The sequence below is a fragment of the Rhinichthys klamathensis genome, unplaced genomic scaffold (assembly GCF_029890125.1).
Source record: "Rhinichthys klamathensis goyatoka isolate OS25496 unplaced genomic scaffold, OSU_Roscu_1.1 h1tg000294l_1, whole genome shotgun sequence".
Taxonomy (NCBI): Eukaryota; Metazoa; Chordata; class Actinopteri; order Cypriniformes; family Leuciscidae; genus Rhinichthys; species Rhinichthys klamathensis.
Genome location: NW_026606813.1, coordinates 255554 through 278429, shown reverse-complemented (window position 1 = coordinate 278429; position 22876 = coordinate 255554). Strand labels below are relative to the sequence as shown.

General features: G+C 37.9%; 1 protein-coding gene across 1 annotated transcript in view; it reads left to right on the top strand.

The window, feature by feature from the left end:
• Nucleotides 1-2049: 2049 nt before the first annotated feature.
• LOC130103625 (alkyldihydroxyacetonephosphate synthase, peroxisomal-like) overlaps nt 2050-22876 on the top strand; it is a 37501-nt gene continuing 16674 nt past the window's right edge. The window contains exons 1-6 of the mRNA XM_056269914.1: nt 2050-2118; nt 4660-4740; nt 6174-6299; nt 6581-6689; nt 11741-11868; nt 16465-16516. Of these exons, the coding sequence (XP_056125889.1) occupies nt 2050-2118; nt 4660-4740; nt 6174-6299; nt 6581-6689; nt 11741-11868; nt 16465-16516 (565 nt within the window). The remainder of the gene's footprint in view (nt 2119-4659; nt 4741-6173; nt 6300-6580; nt 6690-11740; nt 11869-16464; nt 16517-22876) is intronic.

Below are 22876 nucleotides of genomic sequence, written 5' to 3'. Positions count from 1 at the left end.
GATTCTGACAAAACAATGTCAGATTTCTACAGTCTTATGTGCACGCTTTCATTTATCCTGACAAACCTACATATATCATTACGTGCTCACACACCAGTACATATCTTTACATACATGGACTTTTCAAATTCGCACCACATTTACACTCAAAATCTGCACATACATGGACTTTTCAAATTCGCACCACATATACACTCAAAATCTGCACATACATGGACTTCTCATCTTTCGCACCACATTTACACCCATTGGACTTTTTGTATCCTTCCCTATGGAGTGTGCTCTAGACACATCTATGGTATGAACTTTGGGGGTGATTCATGGGAATTGTTAAAAAAGATAGATGAAGTAAGATATCACAATGTATTAACATTGATGAATGAAATGCAATATGATTAATGTGATAAATGCTATGTAAATTGACATTTGTTTTTGTATACTGTACATATGGCAATACTGTATCTAGTCATATGAGTTCTGACTCCATTAGATATCTTATATTTGGTAATTGTTCTGCTTTGGCATTAACAATTAGGGGCCAGGATGTTGGAGCCATATTCAGAATGTTGTGTACTACCAGAATTATAATTAAGTAATGATTAAATTTGATTTATTTATTTTGTAATACATAATATTATGCTTTAAATGTACAAGGGAATTTTGTTTAATTTTTAATACTTGTACTAACCTGGTTAAGCACATTTATTGACTCCTCCCCCTTTGACGCGTCACTACGATGCGTGAGTGCAGGTGTTGATAATGAGGTAGGATTGTTTGGCACAGACAGGTTAGAGTTTGGAGAGCAACAGTTTCTTCAATCGCATGAAATGCATGTTACTGATAGTGTTTTTCTTGGATGCCAATTTTTGTTTTTTGTTTGGAAAGTAAACCAGAGATTGCGATCAATAAATACGTTGTTTTTGTTGTTATGACCGCTTCTCCGTGCGTGCTTAATGGACATGTAGATAAGAAGATACTCCTCATCTAACCTCGAGAGGCTAAAAGAATTAAGACATTAGGTATTAGCCTCTACATACGGACTGCAGCTGCTGATACAACGGCGTTCTGTTGCGCGAGCGTCCACTCGCACAAATGCGACCACATAACATTTTAACTCGCACATTCTCAAAAAATGGTCGCAGTCTGGAACCCTGCAGGAGGAGCTCTAGGACTGACTCACGGGGTACCCTCGGGGTCACTGCCCCATCAGTCCAAACCCCCAAAACCCCATTTGTTGGGAAGCTCTGGTAATGGAGTCGGTCCAGTCCACACCCCACAGAACCTCAGACTCACTCCTCCACCGCATGCTTATCTCTCTCACCATTCCCAGTGCCAGTTCAGTTAGGCATCAAAAGGAGGATGCAAACTAAAATGCAGTGTAATGAGTCGGACGCACTGGCACAGCGCTCATGCAGTAAACGCACAGCTAAACAGAGTCTGGATGTGATGTGACTGTAGGAGCACATCTGATCTCCTCTGGAAGCTGGTCCAGTATAGGAGCCAAAAGCAGACTCGCCTTGCTTAGAGCGAACCCTTGGTATATCAAGCTGATGTGATCTGAGTGATCTGTTAGTGAGCATATCTGCAATGTATTGAGGTACACATGAGTCTTCTGTACATGCATCTGTTGTTTTATGTGTTTATAATCTTTTCTCTACTGCATTGCATTGCGTGTCTCACATTTCACTGTCTTTGGCCATACGCACATACTCTGTTTTTAATCCTGCATACTTTAATATTTAACTGGTCTGTGGTAGGGGTGGAACGGTACATGTATTCGTATTGAACCGAAACGGTACGGGCGTCACGGTTCGGTGCGGGCGCGATCGAACAGAGTGTGTGTGTGAGAGAGAGAGAGAGAGAGGTCTAGCCATCGAGACCGGCAGACACAGATAGAGCTGGTTACCCCGAGAGCAAAGGGTGTGTGTTCAGTGTAGGACAGGAGAGGTCGAGACAGAGACACACTTCCTCCTTCACTGTCACAGATACAGCTCAGTCAGAGACCTCTACTTTAACAAACTTAATAACTTAATACAGAACTTTACAGCCATGACTGAAGTAGAACAGATAAAGATCTTACTAGGAGAGGGACAGACCGCAACACTGGCTGCCAGATACGTGTGTGTGTGCCACAGCCTGAGAGACAGCAGGTAAATGTGTGTATGTGTGTGAGACTGACCTCAGTGTGTTTCCCTAATGTCCACCACAGTGACCCTCAGTAATGTGTGTGTGTGTGTGTGTGTGTGTATATATATATGTTAAAACACTGTGGTATCAAATGTTCACAGAAATTTTAACCTGTTACACTGTTAATTTGTGCAATTAATTTAATGTGTACATTTGAATTTAAGTTGTTATAATACTTTATTATTCTTTATGTCTTTATTATTATACCATGTGTTACGAGAGAGAAATTAATTTAATGTGTACATTTGAATTTAAGTTGTTATAATACTTTATTATTCTTTATGTCTTTATTATTATACCATGTGTTACGAGAGAGAAATTAATTTAATGTGTACATTTGAATTTAAGTTGTTATAATACTTTATTATTCTTTATGTCTTTATTATTATACTATGTGTTACGAGAGAGAAATTAATTTAATGTGTACATTTGAATTTAAGTTGTTATAATACTTTATTATTCTTTATGTCTTTATTATTATACTAGAGAGAGAGAGAGAGAGAGGAGAGAGAGAGAGAGAGAGAGAGAGAGAGAGAGAGAGAGAGAGAGAGAGGAGAGAGAGAGAGAGAGAGAGAGAGAGAGAGAGAGAGAGAGAGAGAGAGAGAGAGAGAGAGAGAGAGAGAGAGAGAGAGAGAGAGAGAGTGAACAGAGTGTGTGTGCGTGTGAGAGAGGCACGGGCGATGAACAGTGGAAACATAAAAACATACTCCGTCATTTTTTTCATACAGGACATCATTAAACCGGCAAATTGTTTACTTATATTTGTGTACACTCGCAATAAAACACAACATTAGTGCTTTTGTCACACTCTAAACTCTTGTCGAACTGTAACCTACAACTGTTAACAAAAGTTTTTAATGGTAGTATTATTTTATACGGAAATCAATTATTTATCATTCAGATGAGAATAAAGTTAGGGTTAATTAAAATGAAGGAAAACAAATATATTGATCTGAAATAGCAAATTAATTTTAAATTCATTCAGGTACAATTACCAAACATATCTCAAGGTCTTTTCGTCTTTTTAATAATTTAATTAATAAACTAATTATATAAAACTACTGTCAGTGCACTACAAATAAACTGGTTCTATGCCTTTATTAATAAAACGTATATAAAAAATACAAGGCTTAAGACATTTATAAAAAAGCCTTCTGCATTTTTGTTTTGCTATTCACTCCATTGTACCGAAATCGGACCGAACCGTGACGTCTGAACCGAGGTATGAACCGAACCGTGACTTCTGTGTACCGTTCCACCCCTAGTCTGTGGGTCTCCTGAATGACTACTGTAATCAAATAGTCGATCTTTCGGTGGCTTTATAATAATGTGGATTTAGAGTCATGTTGGATCATGGCTGTTTGTTTCTGACTTGTATTGGTTTTAATATATGTAACACAGTTCGTTGTTATGGGAAGGAGGAGGCGGGAACCGGCGAACATTTAAAGACTTTAATAACAAAATAAATAAACAAATACAAAATGAAAGTAAAGATAAGGTAATATAACACAACACAACGTAGAATCCAGGCCTGGTCCTCTCTCAGTCTTCACTGTCGTCGCTCCTCCGTGAGAGATTCGAGACCGGTGCGTCGCTCGTCGTTAATCTCGTCCTGCTCGCCACAGTATATGTTACACTTTAATATATATATATATATAATATGTATTTTTAATTAACAAAAACGCGCACTACCATTCAAATGTGTTTTTTTTTTTCTTTGAAAGAAATGAATGCCTTTATTCAGTAAGGATGCATTAAGTTTATCAAAAGTGGCAGTAAAGAAATTACACAAGATTTCTATTTAAAAATAAATGTTTTTTTGTTTGTTTTTTACTTTCACGGGAATCACAGAATCCTAAAAAAAAGCATCACAGTTGATTGAGTGAATGATTTCTGAAGGATCATGTGACACTGAAGACTGGAGTGAAAATTCAGCTTTGATCACAGGAATAAATTACACTGTAATATTCACATAGAAACCCGCTAATTTAAGTTATAATATTATTTCACAATATTGCTGTTTTTACTGTGTTTCTGATCAAATAAATGAAGCGAACCCGACCACAAACATAGTGTCCATAGTTTCATTCCATTTTCGGTTTTATTTTCTCAAATGTGACTCAAGCTCAACCATTCAACTCTTCCGCTTTTGTTCTGAATGTCCCACCCTGTTACCAGTTCAGGGTTTTCACTATTTAATTGTGATGTTTATTCAGTGTTTATTGTTAGAAATTAAACAAAGGTTCTGAGATTGCCTGAAACAAGATTTTCTAAATATACTTTGAAACCCTCATTTAAACTTTAATTTGAAACATTTTGGTTAACAGGGTTGCATAAACATCAGACACGGAGGAAAAAGAGTAGGCTGTTTCGTAGCGTGTGTCCCCGTCTTCATGGAAAGAGCCGTGATCTCGACTGATAAATGTTACATGAGTGACCCGTTATCTTCTGCTGTGTGTTCCTTTCGTTCAGAACCGAATCTTGTGGATTGATGAGAAGAATCTGACGGCTCATGTGGAGGCTGGGATCATCGGACAGGATCTGGAGAGACAGGTCATTGATCCACACACTGATTTCACAACAGCTTTCTGCACATTCCTTTGTGTGTGTGTATATATATATATATTTATATTTGTGTGTGTGTGTGTGGTTCAGGTATTCCCTAAATGTCCCTGCAAGGATAGTAATACCAGAAATCCTTGTCCTTGTGGGACATTGTTTGGTCCCCATGAGGAAAACCGCTTATGAATTATTATTTTTTTTAAATGCAGAGAGTGTGTGTGTGATGCGTAGGTTTAGGGGTCGGGTTAGTGTAAGGAGAGAAAATATACAGATTGTACATTATAAACACCTTTGTCTATGGAAAGTCCCCATAAAACACATTCATGTTAATGCTGAAGGGTAAAAACAGGCCATTTGCTTGGGACTTTCTGTCTGTGCACACACACACGCACACACACACACACACCGCAGATGGTCCCATTAAACTAATGTCGAAAAATGGCACTGGTGCTGCTGGTGTGGTGTAGTATTGTGTGTGTGTGTGTGTGTGTGAGATGCATCATAAACATGCCTATCACTGTGTGTGTGTGAGTAAGATGTCATAAACATGCCCATCACTGTGTGTCTGTGTATGTGTGTGTGGAGGGAAGCCGGACAGATGGTGAAACATTAAAGTGAGTTTGTATTTCTCGGGGGTTTGCTTAATAAAATCACCTGGAGCGTGTGTTTTATCTGAGACTGATCAATAAGTCCATAAGCTCTCTCACAGGTATACGGCTGTCATGTACACACACACACACACACACACACACACATTGTGAGTCTGACCGCAGGAAACATCTGTAACGCTCCATAAGGCTTCAGTACTTCTGTGTTTATCCAGAACCTCATTTCCTGTGAGGCTGTTGTGTTTTACTGTCATTCACATTTTTATTATGAAACTGATCTCGTCCTGGTCCTGGATGCTGATTGGTCTGGACAGGGATCCAGCTGTGCTAAAATACACGATGTTGTAACAGCGAAGATGTTCAACATCTGTTCACCAGCTGCTATTGTATCCAGGGGTGTGTGTGTGTATATATATATTTTGTGTTAAATAAAAGTTTGTGTTTACAAAATATATATGTGTGTGTGTACTGTGTATAATTATTTTGTATATATAAATAAACACACATGCATGTATTTATTTAAGAAAATGTGTTATTTATATATAAAATATTTATATTTATATATAATATAAATTATACATAAATATATATACAGTATATACATGCAAATACTTCTTAAATATAATAATAATAGTATAAAAGTGTGTGTATTTATATATACAAAATAATTATACACAGTACACACACACGCATACATATACTATGTAAACACAAACTTTTATTTTGGATGCGATTTAATTGTTGCCTTGCACTAGTTTTAATGAAAAAATACTTTAAGAAAGATGTTGTTTTGTGTGTGTGTGTGTGTGTGTGTAGTTGAATGAGCATGGCTACTGTACGGGCCACGAGCCGGACTCCATGGAGTTCAGTTCCCTGGGCGGATGGGTGGCGACCCGCGCCTCGGGCATGAAGAAGAACATCTACGGCAACATTGAGGACCTGGTATGTCTCAACACACACACACATTTAAATTCTTTATTTTTATTAAAAGATAAGCATATATCATGGCATAATCCAAATTTGACAAAAAGGTGTGCAACAGCAGCCAATGTCTCAGTCCATTATGTACATTTAAGGGTAAAGGTGGCACCTACGCCTCCATATGTAGATACACCTCCATACACACACACACACACACACACACACACACACACACTTCAGACGTGTTTTATCCGCATCAGTCTTGTGCTCATCATGTTCCCTGTGATCTGCTGTGTTCCCAGGTGGTGCATATAAAGATGGTGACCCCTAGAGGAGTGATTGAGAAGAGCTGTCTGGGGCCCCGCATGTCCACGGGCCCCGACATACATCACTTCATTATGGGCTCAGAAGGTACGGACACACTGTGTGTGAATCTCAAGAAACTGTTAAGAGCACGTCTGGGTCGTATTTCACCTCGAAGGTATATTTCTATACATCGTGACAATTAAAGGGATAGTTCACCCAAAAATGATCATTTACTCGCCCTTATGTTGCTCCAAGCTTCTTTCTCCTGTTGAACACAAACAAAAGATATTTAGCAGAATATGGTTTGCCAAACAGTTGATGGACCCCAGTATTTTTTTTTTCCATGCAATGGAAATCAATGCGGTCCATCTTTTTATCTGTTTTTTTTTTTTGTTCATTAGAAAATAGGAATTCATGCAGGTTTGGAACGACATGAGGGTAAGTAAATGATAATACATTTTTCCATTTTGGGTGAACTTTCTCTTTAACCCTTTATGACCTCCCATAGATCAATTCCACCAGAGTATATCTTAGTATTTTTTAGTGCTGTCAAACGATTAAAATATTTAATCACGATTAATCGCATTAATGTCATAGTTGACTCGCGATTAATCGCACATTTTTATCTATTCTAAATGTCTCTTGATTTCTTTTTGTCCCATTATTTTTTTTCTCATTTTAATGCTCTTATCAACATGGAAAAGTGGATCGGCTTGCTTTGTGCAAATGTTTTTTATTGAAAACAACATTGACATATACTGTGTTCAATTTCACACTAACATTCTCACTTGGAGCAAATAATCTCTCACACAATGTAACACTGTCCATCAATAAAAGGGTGAAAGAAATACTGACGAGGTCCTGATATTGACGAGGGGGCGGAGAATTCGCATCAGCTGTGTGTGTGTGTGTGTGTGTGTGTGTGTGTGTGTGTGCTTGGCCATCATCAAGTGGTATTTCAGACTGGACGTGCTGCGATGATGATAGCTCAGTTCACAACGACAAAACACACAGATCACTTTGGTCTCGTCAATGGAACCATTTGGCAACTTTTTAAAAGTAAACTTTCCATTCAGAATCTTATTGGCATCCATTTCGGCGTCTCGCGCTCGTCATCCACTCAAAACGTAACGTTAACCTACTATTTGGCCGGCTCGCAAGCCCAAACGAGTGTGTGTGTCGTGCCTGTTGTTTTGTTTCCGGTCTAGCTAGATCCACTTGCGCTTTGGTCGACGAAGCAACAAAACGTCCTCGCGCGGCGCAAGCCATTGAAATGAATGGGTTTCATAGCGCAGCACCGCGTCCTGTTGCAAAAGCATGTGAAAAAAACTACAAAGTTTGCTAGGCCAAAAAGACCGTTAATCGCGCGATAAAAAAATGAACGCCGTTAAAATGGGTTTGCGTTAACGCCGTTAATAACGGGTTTAACTGACAGCCCTAGTACTTTTACATGCTGTGCTGTCATTCTTCCGAGCATTTTCATATGCCATACATCAAAACAATCCTTACACGCCCAAGTAGGCTATGCATGTAATAAATCAATAGTAACTAGATAAATAGCTCAAAAGTGCGAAAAAAAAAAAATATATATTATTTTATTAATTAGTGAAATATCACAAATGTCAACCTCAAACTTGTCAATGTAAAAAACTTGCATAAAACACTTTAAAACTACACACAATTGATGTGAACTGTTTACATAAATGAGTTTGTAAGATACACTCATTGTTATAGAGTCAAATTGATGAAGCAATGATAAAGAGACACTAACGGAAGCAGAGCGCAGTAGAGAAGCGTATACAGCAAATGGGAGTGAAATGTCGCTGCTTGTGAAGAAACCCTGGGGTCATAGTGCACAGAGCCGTCGGACGACGTAACTCAATCGCAGATATATAGAACATGTATGCAAAGACGTGCAACGCATTGTAGCGCTTTTGTTGTAAACACAAAGGGTCTCATTCATGAAACATTGGTAAATATGAGAGTGATTTGCGCGTAAAGAGACCTTCCCGAAAACTCATCTCCTGATTCACAAATACTTCATAAACGTCAGATGTGATAGTGAATTGTTGTGTGTGTGTGTTAATGAATTCCAATCAGTCGTAAATGGGGCGCGCGTGCACGCTCATTCTCAATTACCATAAATCCCGCCCATTAAATCCGACTGACAACTATATATTGGCATCATATTATGACACCAAACGAAGGATTTCAACATGTCTTCTCAAAAGCGAATGAAAAAGAAAAATTTCTCAGATGCAGAAATCGAAGTTTTATTATCAGAAGTTCATTCAAAACACCATTTTATTTTCAAGCGTAGGCTACATAGTGGCGTATCAGGTCCTAAAGAAAAGCAAGCTTGGCAGCATTACAGATGCAGTTAATGGAGTTTAGAGTTTATCTAAATGGAGGCAAAAATTGATAAATTAGCAAATGAAACTCTAGTGAAGCTGTGGTTTACCTCAAATAAAACTTAAGACTGAAGCTATATTTCGGCGTTAGGGTTAGCTAGTAGAGGGCAGTGAAACATGATTAACTAACAGTGTGTGACACACAGTGGTAATGTTTCTCACACATATTTACAGACTCAACAGGTCAGAAGTATGTGCTTGATATATTTCACGTCACAATTCTGTTTAAAAGTATCCCCTTATCCAAAGAAAATGATATTATTATTGTTTTTATTAATTTGTCTCTCTAAAAATTCATTAAGGCATTCATGAAGCCCTGAAGTGATGAGAGTGAGCCATAACCATTGCATTTCGCTAAATCTTCTGAAGCTCTTTACGCCACATATGAGATCTTTGTGGGAGGATGATTGTTTCCCAGGTTTAATCTGCATTAATTAAACATTCATGGTTGCATTAGGAGGGACATCTGGCTTCTTTAATGGGTTTGTAATGTCAGGGACATTTAGGTCCTAAAGGAGGGACACATTTCACTTTTTCCCCTTTGACACACTAAAGTTCAGATGACAGAATTGTTGTTGTTTTTACGGCGGTCATGATTCTAGTGTCAGAGGTGTGTGTGTAAGGTAAACCGGGGTTTTGTTACGTTTAAAGGAGTATTTTGGGTTAGATACAACATCTAAGTGATATTATGAATCAATGACAACTGTAAATAATGCTATACTTTATTAAATGATCAATTTATCATTTCTAAATGATGTATGAACATACAATTATTAAACACATTATAGATATGCTTATAAATCAAGAATAAAGCATTTATTATAGCTGTATTTATAAACTGCTTAATGTCTATTAATGCTTTATAAATGATGAATTAACTGTTCACTAATGCTTAACTAATGATTCATGGCGTGCAGTAGTTATTATAAAGTGTTACCAAATAACCTGTAAAATTTATTGTACAAAAAACTGTTGTTGCCAGAAATTCAGAATCCAGTAAAAAAAGAAACGATACATGAGACAATATTTCAGATATTACAGGTTAGTGTATTTAAAATATATTTCATTAAGTGATATAAGACGTATTACACTAAAATAATGCAATACATATTAACTAAATAACATAAATTGTAACAAAACACCCTAATGTGCATTACTGAAAACAAAAATGTGAACAACAAACAATTGAAATATAATCATATGTGTTGTGTCACTCAGGGACTTCTGGGAATGTCCTTTTACTGTTTTTTTTTTTTCACTGGAAATTTTATGGTAATTCATAGTTTCCTAAAAAAACATAAATTAGACAGTAAAATGACGTGTAATGTACTGTTCAACCATTTACTTTTACTGTTTTCAGCATAATTTATATGGTAATTAATAGTTTTTACTTCCAAAAAACAAACATTTGGCCGTATTTTACAGTAAAATTACATGTGATGTTAAACCGTTTACTTTTACTGTTTTTTTTTTACCATAAATGATATAGTAATTCATATTTTTTTCCTTCCAAAAGCCATAAATCTGACATTATTATACAGTAAAATATATTATGATGTTAAACCATTTACTTTTGACTGTTTTCACTATAAATTATACAGTAATTCATAGTTTTTACTTCCAAAAGCCATAAATTTGACATTATTTTACAGTAAAACTACATATAATGTGATGTTAAACCATTTACTTTTTACTGTTTTTACACTATAAAATATATGGTAATTCATAGTTTCCTAAAAAAACACAAGTTAGACAGTATTTTACAGTAAAATTACATGTAATGTGCTGTTAAACCATTTACTTTTACTGTTTTTAAACTGTAAATTATATGGTAACTCATAGTTTTTACTTTCAAAAAACTCAACTTTGGCAGGATTTTACAGTTGAATTACATACAGTATAATGTGATGTTAAACCTTTGACTCTTTTTCCACCAAAATTATACAGTAATTCATAGTTTTTACTTCCTAAAGCCATACATTTGACACATTTATTATACAGTAAAATGTAATGCGATGTTAAACTTTTACTGTTTTTAGCTATAAATTGTATGGTAATTCATACTTTTTACTTCCTAAACCATAGATTTTGCCATATTTAAAAGTAAAATTACACTGAAGCAAATCAACAGGTGTTTATTTTAGCATTTTACAGTCCTGTTAAAACTTTTTACATTTTAGTGAAGAGAATAAGAGTGAAGGGTGAGGATGAGTGGCGTTCTGTTCTGCTCATAAAGCTTCATCCAGCATACGGTCTCAACGATGGCTCGTATAAACTCTCCACAGGACTGTTACACACTCACACACGTTGGCTTGCTCTGGGCTTTCGGTAATGAGTGTAGAAGCAGCAGATGCAGGGGTCAGAGGTCATGCTGGCCGGGCCCCGGTGACGCTGCTCTCCCCCCGGTGTGTCGTTTGATACTGGCCTGCTTTATGTCACAGAACACACAGTCTGTAAATCTCTTTGCTTCCTTTTGTAGTGGAAGAAACTTGAGCGTTCAGGTGAAAATGAACATGCAGATCTCCTGCTGAGAGTCAGGGGCTCCTTTCGTGTGTGTGTGTGTGTGTGCTGCGTATAACTCTCAGACTGACTGTTATATCCTGTTGTTGGTGTTAAGGACTATTCAGATCATGTGTGTGATGCTGTAATACTGGATCAGATCAGACCTCATTTGAAAATGGTCGCTGGTGTGACTCCCATCTGTCCATGCACATGCCAATGGTGTATATGTGTCTCGCTCTTCAGGAACTCTGGGAGTGGTGACTGAAGTTACAATGAAGATCCGACCCATTCCCGAGTACCAGAAGTATGGCTCCGTAGTATTCCCAAACTTCCAGCAGGGTGTGGCGTGCCTGAGAGAGGTGGCCAGACAGGTCAGTACAGGCCCACATGTGACTAACCCAGCTGTGGTCAGGCTAACTTCATTTTATTTACACACACACACACACACACTGGCATTCAAAAGTTTGGGATGGGTAATATTTTTTATGTTTTTAAAAGAAGTCTCTTATGCTCACCAAGGCTGCATTTATTTGATTGAAAAAAATAAAAAACAGTAACATTGTGAAATATTATTAGAATTGAAAATAACTGTTTTCTATGTGAATATATATATATATATATATATATATATATATATATATATATATATATTAGGGGTGGAACGGTACATGTATTCGTATTGAACCGAAACGGTACGGGCGTCACGGTTCGGTGCACGAATTTGCACGGAGAATACACGGTACAAAAAACAAAAAAAAACCCTCTTAAATAGCGATCAATCTCGCTCTATTCGCTTTTGGTGTGACTGTGAACGCAGCAATGAACAGGCTGCGATCAAGATTGCAATGCTGGAGTGTGTGTGTGTGTGTGTGTGTGTGTGTGTGTGCGAGAGAGAGAGAGAGAGAGAGAGAGAGAGAGAGAGAGAGAGGCGCGGGCGCGAATCGCGCAATCAAACAGTTTGTGTGTGTGTGTGTGCGCGCGCGCGCGTGCGAGAGAGAGAGGCGTGAATCGTGCGATCGAACAGTGTGTGTGTGTGTGTGTGTGTGTGTGTGTGTGTGTGTGTGCGCGCGCGCGAGAGAGAGAGAGATAGAGGCGCGAATCGCGCGATCGAACAGTGTGTGTGTGTGTGTGTGTGTGAGAGAGAGGCACGGGCGATGAACAGTGGAAACATAAAAACATACTCCGTCATTTTTTTCATACAGGACATCATTAAAACTGCAAATTGTTTACTTCTATTTGTGTACACTCGCAATAAAACACAACATTGTGCTTTTGTCACACTCTAAACTCTTGTCAAACTGTAACCTACAACTGTTAACAAAAGTTTTTAATGGTAGTATTATTTTATACGGAAATCAATAATTTATAATTCAGATGAGAATAAAGTTAGGGTTAATTAAAATGAAGGAAAACAAATATCTTGATCTGAAATAGCTAATTAATTTTAAATTCATTCAGGTACAATTACCAAACATATCTCAAGGTCTTTTCGTCTTTTTAATAATTTAATTTATAAACTAATTATATAAAACTACTGTCAGTGCACTACAAATAAACTGGTTCTATGCCTTTATTAATAAAACTTATTTAAAAAATACAAGGCTTAAGACATTTATAAAAATGCCTTGTGCATTTTTGTTTTGCTTTTCCCTCCATTGTACCGAAATCATACCGAACCGTGACGTCTGAACCGAGGTATGAACCGAACCGTGACTTCTGTGTACCGTTCCACCCCTAATATATATATATATATATTAAAATGTAATTTATTCCTGTGATCAAAACTGAATGTTCAGCATCATTACTCCAGTCTTCAGTGTCACATGATCCTTCAGAAATCATTATAATATGTTGATTTGATGCTCAAAAAAAATTTATGGTTATCAATGTTGAAAACATTTACATTTATGCATTTGGCAGACGCTTGTATCCAAAGCGACTTACATTGCATTTTAAGGTACTCGTTTCTTATCAGTTCTTGCTTTCCCTGGGAATCGAACCCATGACCTTTGCGTCGCAAGCACCAACGCTCTACTGTTTGAGCTACAGGGAATCAGTTATGGAAATGTTTTTGATTATTTTTGCCAAAAGAGTAACCCCTGACCAATGTATGATGTAGGAGTAGCGTAAGCTTTGACGTCTCTCGCGGTTCAAACAAATAGGACTCTGCAACAAACTCAAGCTCCTCTTCTATTATCGAAATCCTCCGACATCTCTCTTTAAAGTTGCTCATTTTAGACTTCTGTGACCGGCGTTTTGTTTTGCTCTATCCTCTGCGCTTTCGTGTTCAATGCGTCAGGTCAAGGTTTACTCTTTCACCGTAAATAGATGTGTCTGCCGAAAGCTAGTTATTTTAGTTTTAAAACTTTTAAATATGGATATTTTTCTTACACAAACGCATGGCTTCGCTTCAGAAGGCCTTTATTAACCCCATGGGGTCGTATGGAGCACTTTAATAATGGATTAATGCACTTTAATAATGGATTAATGCACTTTAATAATGGATTAATGCACTTTTTTGGGCTTCAAAATCATATCCTCCATTCACTGCCATTTGGAAGCTTGGAAGAGGACATTTTTTTAATATAACTCTGATTGTATTCGTCTGAAAGAAGAACGTCATATACACCTAGGATGGGTTGATGGCGAGTAAATCATGGGGTTATTTTCATTTTTGGGTGAACCATCCCTTTAACCCTTTAGGCGCCAGAGGTTTTTTCCTAAAACGTTCGATTTTGACATCTTAATTTCAAAAGGCTATATCTTAAAAGTGATAAAAGATAGAGACTTTCTGTAAATTAGAGAAATATTAAGGATGACCCAAAGTTTATGTAGGGATTACATTTTCCCATCTAATTTGCATATTATGACATCATATGGTGGTGGCAAGCTTGGATTATAGAATTTTCATGAAAAGTCACATGTTTAAATGATAAAATGCAGCACTTCTTTCCCCCCAAAATGTCCATCACCTTCTTTATGCTATATTGCACAATACTGAATGCTCAGGTATATAGTAAGTAGTAAACAAACTGTGTAAATCATTACTAATAAATGGTAGAAATAAACCGAATGCATGTAGTGGTTGGCCTTTTGCTGTAGAGATTTTCCATTTACTAAATACAGTAGGCACTCTGATTCCATGTATGGGGCACATATATATTATTCATATGACATACAAACACAAGCAGACAAGACCTGTTTAGTTCAAACGCTCACTCGCACAGATCATGAGTGAGATGACACGAGCAGCGCGGCCAGATCTGCCTCGCGCCCGCGCCGAGTGTGCACAGCTCGGACTACTGTCATTGTCATTGCGACTCCTCACCCTGCCTCCACGTTGTCTCCTAACTGTCCTATGAATACTTCGACCTTGTCTAACATACCGAGTGGCATTAGACAAAGTCTCCAACACAATAGTGTCACCGCGATTGCAGAGAGGATCTGATAAAATGGCTCACTCGCACACTAGCTCCGCTTTAGATCGCACTGATTCAATGCGCTCTAACTCGAACATTTTGTATAGAAACATGATGTTTTTTTGATTCAGGGATGAAGTATGACATATCTGCCATCCAGTGGAGGGGAGGTCGAACGAAATTTGACACCCAATTTGTCAAAATCGGCCGTTTTATTCAGTGCCGCATCTTGTCGAGTAAACTCGACCGTGGCGCCTAGAGGGTTAACGCAAACGGCAAAAGATAAAGATAAAATCACTCACTGCTCTTGACTGAATAACTTTAGTAGCTTTAATAAGGATATATACAAGGATGACTGTTATTTTACATATGATTACTTTATTGTTTTTCTTACCTGAATACTACACCTGACAAACTTTAAAGGGGTCATCGGATGGCCATTTTCCACAAGTTGGTATGATTCTTTAGGGTCTTCATGTTAAGTTTGTAACATACTTTGGTTAAAATTCCTCAATGGTTGTGTAAAACAACACCCTTTTCACCTCCTCAAAAACAGCTCTGTTCACAGCGACCAGTTTCGGTGCATGTCTCTTTAAATGACATTTAAAGAGACATGCACCCCCCCCCCCCCCCCCACCCTCTCTTCCATGGGGAGTTTTGACACAAGACACTAAAGTGACGCCTTGGTGGACCGTATACAAATGGCTGAGGGCGGAAATCTGCTAATACGGGACAGTCCGTCAGCGGTCGTGGGGGGAGCATGAGCAACATGACATCAAATTGCTCAGAGAATCCAAACGGCTTGATTATTGAGAGTTTTGACTTTTTGAGGATTTAAAAAAAAGGAATGAATGGTTTTTTTTTCATTGTTATGGTGTTTGTGTCCACACACTGCAGACACATTTATATATCAAACACCATGTAAAAGTGAATTTTGCATCCGACGACCCTTTAAAGCACTGTTTATTTCATCTTATTTTTGTTTCTTATTTCCAAACTGTTAGATTTGAGTTGACTGAATCTATTGTAGATTTGCATTTTTGCCAAAAGTACACGACTAAAGCCAAGTGGAAAGTGAGCCGTCGAAGTGAAGAGCGATGCCAGTACAGAAGCTTTATTGCGAAGAGTGCATGCTGAATCGGGCCGTGTGTGTGAAGCTAATGGCCTCAGATCTGGGCTTCTCATTAGTCTGTGTGTTGCTGCTGATGTAGCCCTTATTGATGATCTAGTGTTACCGTTCTGTACAGCACTGCCTCTTATTAGTCCATAAACAAACTGGGATCCAAACTTAAAATGAAATTATTGATTATGCTGGTCAGCACCTGCACTGCTCCTCCATCCGTTTCAGCCCAAGGCTGCCTTTAAAAAAATCGGGTCATATTTTAATTTGAATATCATTTTGCTGTACTGTAGGTGTTCCCTAACAACTCTCTGAGCGATAATAATGTAGTAGATTTGTTTAAAAGTGTAGGAGAGGGTCATTATCCGCCTCCGTCTATTAATCTGTTTCTGTCTGAGCATGTTTCCTTTTCTCTATTCTTGTTCTAGAGATGTGCTCCAGCATCCATTCGGCTAATGGACAACGAGCAGTTTCAGTTCGGTGAGTTGCGTCTGTCCTTCTAATCTAACCTATATTACTTTCTTTCTTCTGTGGGGCAAAAAAGATATTTTGAAGAATCTTCACACAGCTCTTTTACAACGACAGTTCATGGTGACGACGACTGCCTTCACAGAGAAACAAACAAAGTCACATCAAAAGCACCATTATTCTTTAATAATAATAAATAAAAAAATCAAGAACAAAAAAGAGGAGATATTTAATTTACTAATTAACTGACATCAGAGAACCGTGAACATGAATGTTTAATTATTGAAATATTGACTTAAAATCTCAAAAGGACTAAAGATTTTTGGTCAAATGGGTTCAGTTTGGGATTCCTTGCTTTTTATAATGGAAAAGTTTCTATAGCCATCTAGATTTTACTTGAAGATAATTTCCTAACAAAAAATGGTTGGGAAAGTCATTGGTCAAAAAGTGTCGGGATGCTAAACGTGTCCGAACGGGTGCGTCTCAATCGGCTCGCTAGTTCAGTAGTCAGCGCACTGATGAGGGAGTCGGCCATTTTAAGGGCCGTTTCAATCGCAGAATCCTTCCAGTCCACTGAAACATTCGCTCCCTAAAAAGTCCCACAATGCACCGCAAAAACCAGGGAGCATCGATGCTCACTATGCTCCCTTAACAGAAATTACGTCACATTTCTGAAGCGTGAAACATAAAACCCAGGAGCCAACTCAATCATTATAATTACACGCGATAGAAGATTTGAAAAGACAACTCTCAGCAGGTAGTGAACGCGTCTAATTAACATTTCAAATTAATATTCGGCTGAAATGTTATGTAATATTATGTGTTGAATATGTAACGGAACAATGTGTTTAAGCAGCTCGTTCTCAAATTTCAGTACAGGTGTTTTTCCACATGAAGTGTTTTAGGGTGTCCACACCACACCTTCACAGCGCGCTCATACTAAACTCTTTGAGACTCAGCGATATGAATTCACTGCGTTATGAACGTGGCACTTGAGGGAGTTAACACTGTATGCAATACCCCCAACCTCACACCAAATGTCAGGCCCTGTAGATAGGCTAGCCTATATATATGTATATATATATATATATATACTCACCTAAAGGATTATTAGGAACACCTGTTCAATTTCTCATTAATGCAATTATCTAATCAACCAATCACATGGCAGTTGCTTCAATGCATTTAGGGGTGTGGTCCTGGTCAAGACAATCTCCTGAACTCCAAACTGAATGTCAGAATGGGAAAGAAAGGTGATTTAAGCGATTTTGAGCGTGGCATGGTTGTTGGTGCCAGACGGGCCGGTCTGAGTATTTCACAATCTGCTCAGTTACTGGGATTTTCACGCACAACCATTTCTAGGGTTTACAAAGAATGGTGTGAAAAGGGAAAAACATCCAGTATGCGGCAGTCCTGTGGGCGAAAATGCCTTGTTGATGCTAGAGGTCAGAGGAGAATGGGCCGACTGATTCAAGCTGATAGAAGAGCAACTTTGACTGAAATAACCACTCGTTACAACCAAGGTATGCAGCAAAGCATTTGTGAAGCCACAACACGCACAACCTTGAGGCGGATGGGCTACAACAGCAGAAGACCCCACCGGGTACCACTCATCTCCACTACAAATAGGAAAAAGAGGCTACAATTTGCAAGAGCTCACCAAAATTGGACAGTTGAAGACTGGAAAAATGTTGCCTGGTCTGATGAGTCTCGATTTCTGTTGAGACATTCAGATGGTAGAGTCAGAATTTGCCGTAAACAGAATGAGAACATGGATCCATCATGCCTTGTTACCACTGTGCAGGCTGGTGGTGGTGGTGTAATGGTGTGGGGGATGTTTTCCTGGCACACTTTAGGCCCCTTAGTGCCAATTGGGCATCGTTTAAATGCCACGGCCTACCTGAGCATTGTTTCTGACCATGTCCATCCCTTTATGGCCACCATGTACCCATCCTCTGATGGCTACTTCCAGCAGGATAATGCACCATGTCACAAAGCTCGAATCATTTCAAATTGGTTTCTTGAACATGACAATGAGTTCACTGTACTAAAATGGCCCCCACAGTCACCAGATCTCAACCCAATAGAGCATCTTTGGGATGTGGTGGAACGGGAGCTTCGTGCCCTGGATGTGCATCCCACAAATCTCCATCAACTGCAAGATGCTATCCTATCAATATGGGCCAACATTTCTAAAGAATGCTTTCAGCACTTTGTTAAATCAATGCCACGTAGAATTAAGGCAGTTCTGAAGGCGAAAGGGGGTCAAACACAGTATTAGTATGGTGTTCCTAATAATCCTTTAGGTGAGTGTGTGTGTGTGTGTGTGTATATATATATATATATATATATATATATATATATATACACATATATATATATATATATATTAGGGGTGTAACGGTACATGTATTCGTATTGAACCGTTTCGGTTCGAGGCTTCCGGTTCGGTACGCATACAAACCGAACGATTCCTTGGACCATTTTTCCTACCGACAAAATTCGCGCTGGTGCGACCACCACAACGTTGCGCAACATCAAATGACAAGCGTAAAGAAAGCGGAACGAAACTGCGCTACTCATGTGCTTCACTGATCGTTTATCAGTTCGGAGTTCGGACCAGCAACATCTGTGCAGCGCGAGCCGATCTCGATCAAGCGACACTGTCACTACACAGCGCTAAGAGATCCAGTAAAGAAAACATTTGAATTCGCCACTGAAGTAATAACATCGCTGCGATATCTAGTGAGAAGCATTCACATTTCTCCGTTATTAACCGTAGATCTCTATTAGATCAAACAGCGCTGACGTGGACACCAGGAGAAATATTGTGCCGTGAATGAACTAAGTTAGTAATACTTTACCTCCACAGACCAGCAACATTCACCATAACTGTAACCAGTTTGGCTGGAATAGTGAAATGCTTTCAAGTAGCCTACTTCACACATCTTTTTCCAGCACTTCAAAACTCAAATATTATATAAATAAATATATGAAGAGTTCAGATGCAAAAGCCTCTATGTGCCATTTGAAATTTTCTTCTAGAATGATCATTTTTATGAAGCTTGTATATTTAAGTTCTGTAATTTCACTCAAATGACAATTAATAGGTAATCTTCATTGCCATTTAAGTGAAATTACTGAACTTAAATATACAAGCTTGATAAAAATAAAGAAAATTTCAAATGGCTTTTGCATCTGAACTCTTCATATATTTAAATGTTATTTTTAATGTGATGACCAAAACATTATTTGTTCATCCTTCAAAGTTGACACCCATTTATAAACCTGAAAGTTTCAAGATGTAGGAAAACTCAACTTATTTAAAAAATATTTTTTTCTTTTAACAAATAAGAAATTTCTCTGGCATTTCTTACTTTTTGCTGTATCGAAAACGTACCGAACCGTGACTTTAAAACCGAGGTACGTACCGAACCGTGATTTTTGTGTACCGTTACACCCCTAATATATATATATATATATATATATATATATATATATATATATATATATATATATATATATATATATATATATATATATATATATATATATACATATATATACATATATATACATATATATACATATATATACATATATATACATATATATACATATATATACATACATATAAAATGAGTAATCAGAAATGATGTACCTTATCATATTAGAGGAAGATGCTGATATCTCGATTGAATTGTTGCTTGAAGAATACACTTCCACTGCAGCCATGATTAACGTTAAAGTTTTCTATGCAGAATTTGATTTGACGACAGTCACGAGACCGATTACTCGATCCAATCACGTTGATGGATAAAAATACAATTAAAACAAGCATGTAACGCGTAACAACCACAAACAGAGGGAAAATAGCGGAATAAAAGGCTCACCGATACATCACTTAAAATGTACTCCAGCAAAAGTGCACCATTTTTAAACTACTCAAAAAAGTGACTTCGTTACTTCACACCCCTGCGCTTCAGCGATAACACAAACCTCAGGAAACTGCCGTAACATACGCAGTGATCTGTGTGCTTTAAGAAGCAATGTCTTGTAACTTACATTCATGTTCATGTGTATAGCAGATGCTTTATAAAGTTTCTCTGTAGTCAACCATTTTATCCCTCATCTCTGATCACCAAAATGACACATTTAAATGTTTTTCCTCAAAAAAAAATTCTTCCTGCCTTAAAATATCTTGAATGTAACTCGACAGCCTTGCCTGATTTGGTACGCGTGGTTCTATGAATATGCAAATGAGCCCCGCCTCCACTCACTCAGCTCAGAGATCCACTGGTTGACGATCACACGTTGATCTGATTGGTTACAAGGTCGTTTGTGACGTCAGAAACACCAGCGATTTCAAACCGTGTTTTTGAGAGACTGTCTTTGGTTTACTGGAGAAAATACTCAGCAATGCTGTCGACTTATGCATTTGCACATGGTTTGCCTTAAAGCATTTTAAAAACACCACATAGACATACAAAATATTAAAAGCTGGATTTTCACCACAGGGGGACTTTAAAAGGTGTAATTGCAAAAATTATAATCATGGTCCTGCAGCCCTTCTGTCATTATCCACACGACAGGTGTGATTTCTCAATGGTTGTTAAATATAGTAGTTATATAACCTGTCGTTCTCAAAGTGAAAACTTTACTGCTGGACCAACACCATATTAAATATGAAGATGCTGATTAATTTTTCTACTGAGCTTCAAAATCCTGGAACTGACAGTGACCGATGCAAGGATGAAGATATTAATGTGTTAATTAAATATTTAAATACGTCATAATTCATTCTGAAATGATGATTTGCTGCTCAAGAAACATTTCTGATTATTATCAATGTTGAAAACAATCGTGACTCTGTGATGTACAAAGTTCAAAAGAACAGCACTTATATGAAACAGATTCTTCTGTAACATTATAAATGTTGATCAAGTTAATGTCTTGCTTAATAAATGTATTTCTTTCTTTCAAAAAAATCGTACTGATCCCAAACTTTTAAATGATAGTGTATGATAATAATATAATACAGTTTTTTTTTTAGTTTTTTTTTTACATAATTAAATATATTATACAAGTTCATTTGAGCCTTTCAGTTGGTCAAGAAGACAAATCATTGTATAAGAAGCTTCATTTTATTTAGATTTTTAAAACTAATTTTAAACATTTATAACATTAATGTTATTGGTAATGTATTGTAACTACTCTGCCACATATCTGATTTCCAAATCAATACATAATTTCCAAATTATTTGCACAGAACCTAATTAATATTCATGAGCTAAACCTTCACAGTGAGTTGTGTGACATCACAAACGCATTGAACTACTGTAAGCGCCATCAATGTTTAATTAGACAATTTAGTATTTGTGTGGAGCTGTAAAGTCATTGACCGCCAGATGTGCTGTATATTTATAACATGCATTACCCCTGAGTGTTATGAGTTGGTTATGCAACTAAAACATGATAAGAAGAGCAAGAAGCAGAGCCTGCGTTTCCACAATCAATCCAGCCCTGGCTTTAGAGACGGCGATCTGTTTCCATATCACACTCCTCCACAGAGATGAATTGCAAGATTTAGCATTTGAGAGCTTTGTTTTTGTTTTTATTACTTGTTGTTGTTGTTCTGTGTATTCATTACATCAGTGGTTTAATTCGGTGTGGTGTGATTCATCTCTGGAGAACCCCCGCTCGCGCCGCCGCCGCGCAGAAAGTGAAATTGATCATTATTTTACCAGCTGAGCAGCGAGCGAATGCACAAACACGCGGTTCAGGAACAATGAAAAATGGCCCTGGCAGCAATTAAGCTCTCCGTGCCGCCGGGGTTGATGACGTTACACGCGGAGATGTGGGAGAATCTGTGAGGGGTTGCCAGATAAATGTGGAAAAGCTCCCCGTCTCCAGGGACCTCGTTAACTCCTGTACGGATCTGTGTTTTCATCCACGGTGCACTTCTGAGAGAGATGAATCGACTCTTTAATGAAGACTCTGCTCTCTGTAACCATAATGGCTTTTGCAGCACGCACACTCTTCAAGCCCAGAAGTGTTGTTTTTTTTATATCTGTGTTATAATCGCGAGCAGAAGAAGGATGCGTTCAGACACATGTAATCTCTGAATGGCACAGCGTCGCGAAGGTGTGGATCCTCGTCGTTGGGACTGAATGTGTGAGTGTTGGCGTTCTCTGGAAGCGTTAAAGGGTTAGTTCACCCAAAAATGAACATTATGTCATTAATGACTCTCCCTCATGTCGTCCCAAGCCCGTAAGACCTCCGTTCATCTTCAGAACACAGTTGAAGATATTTTAGATTTAGTCCGAGAGCTTTCTGTCCCTCCATTGGAAATGTATGTACGGTATACTGTCC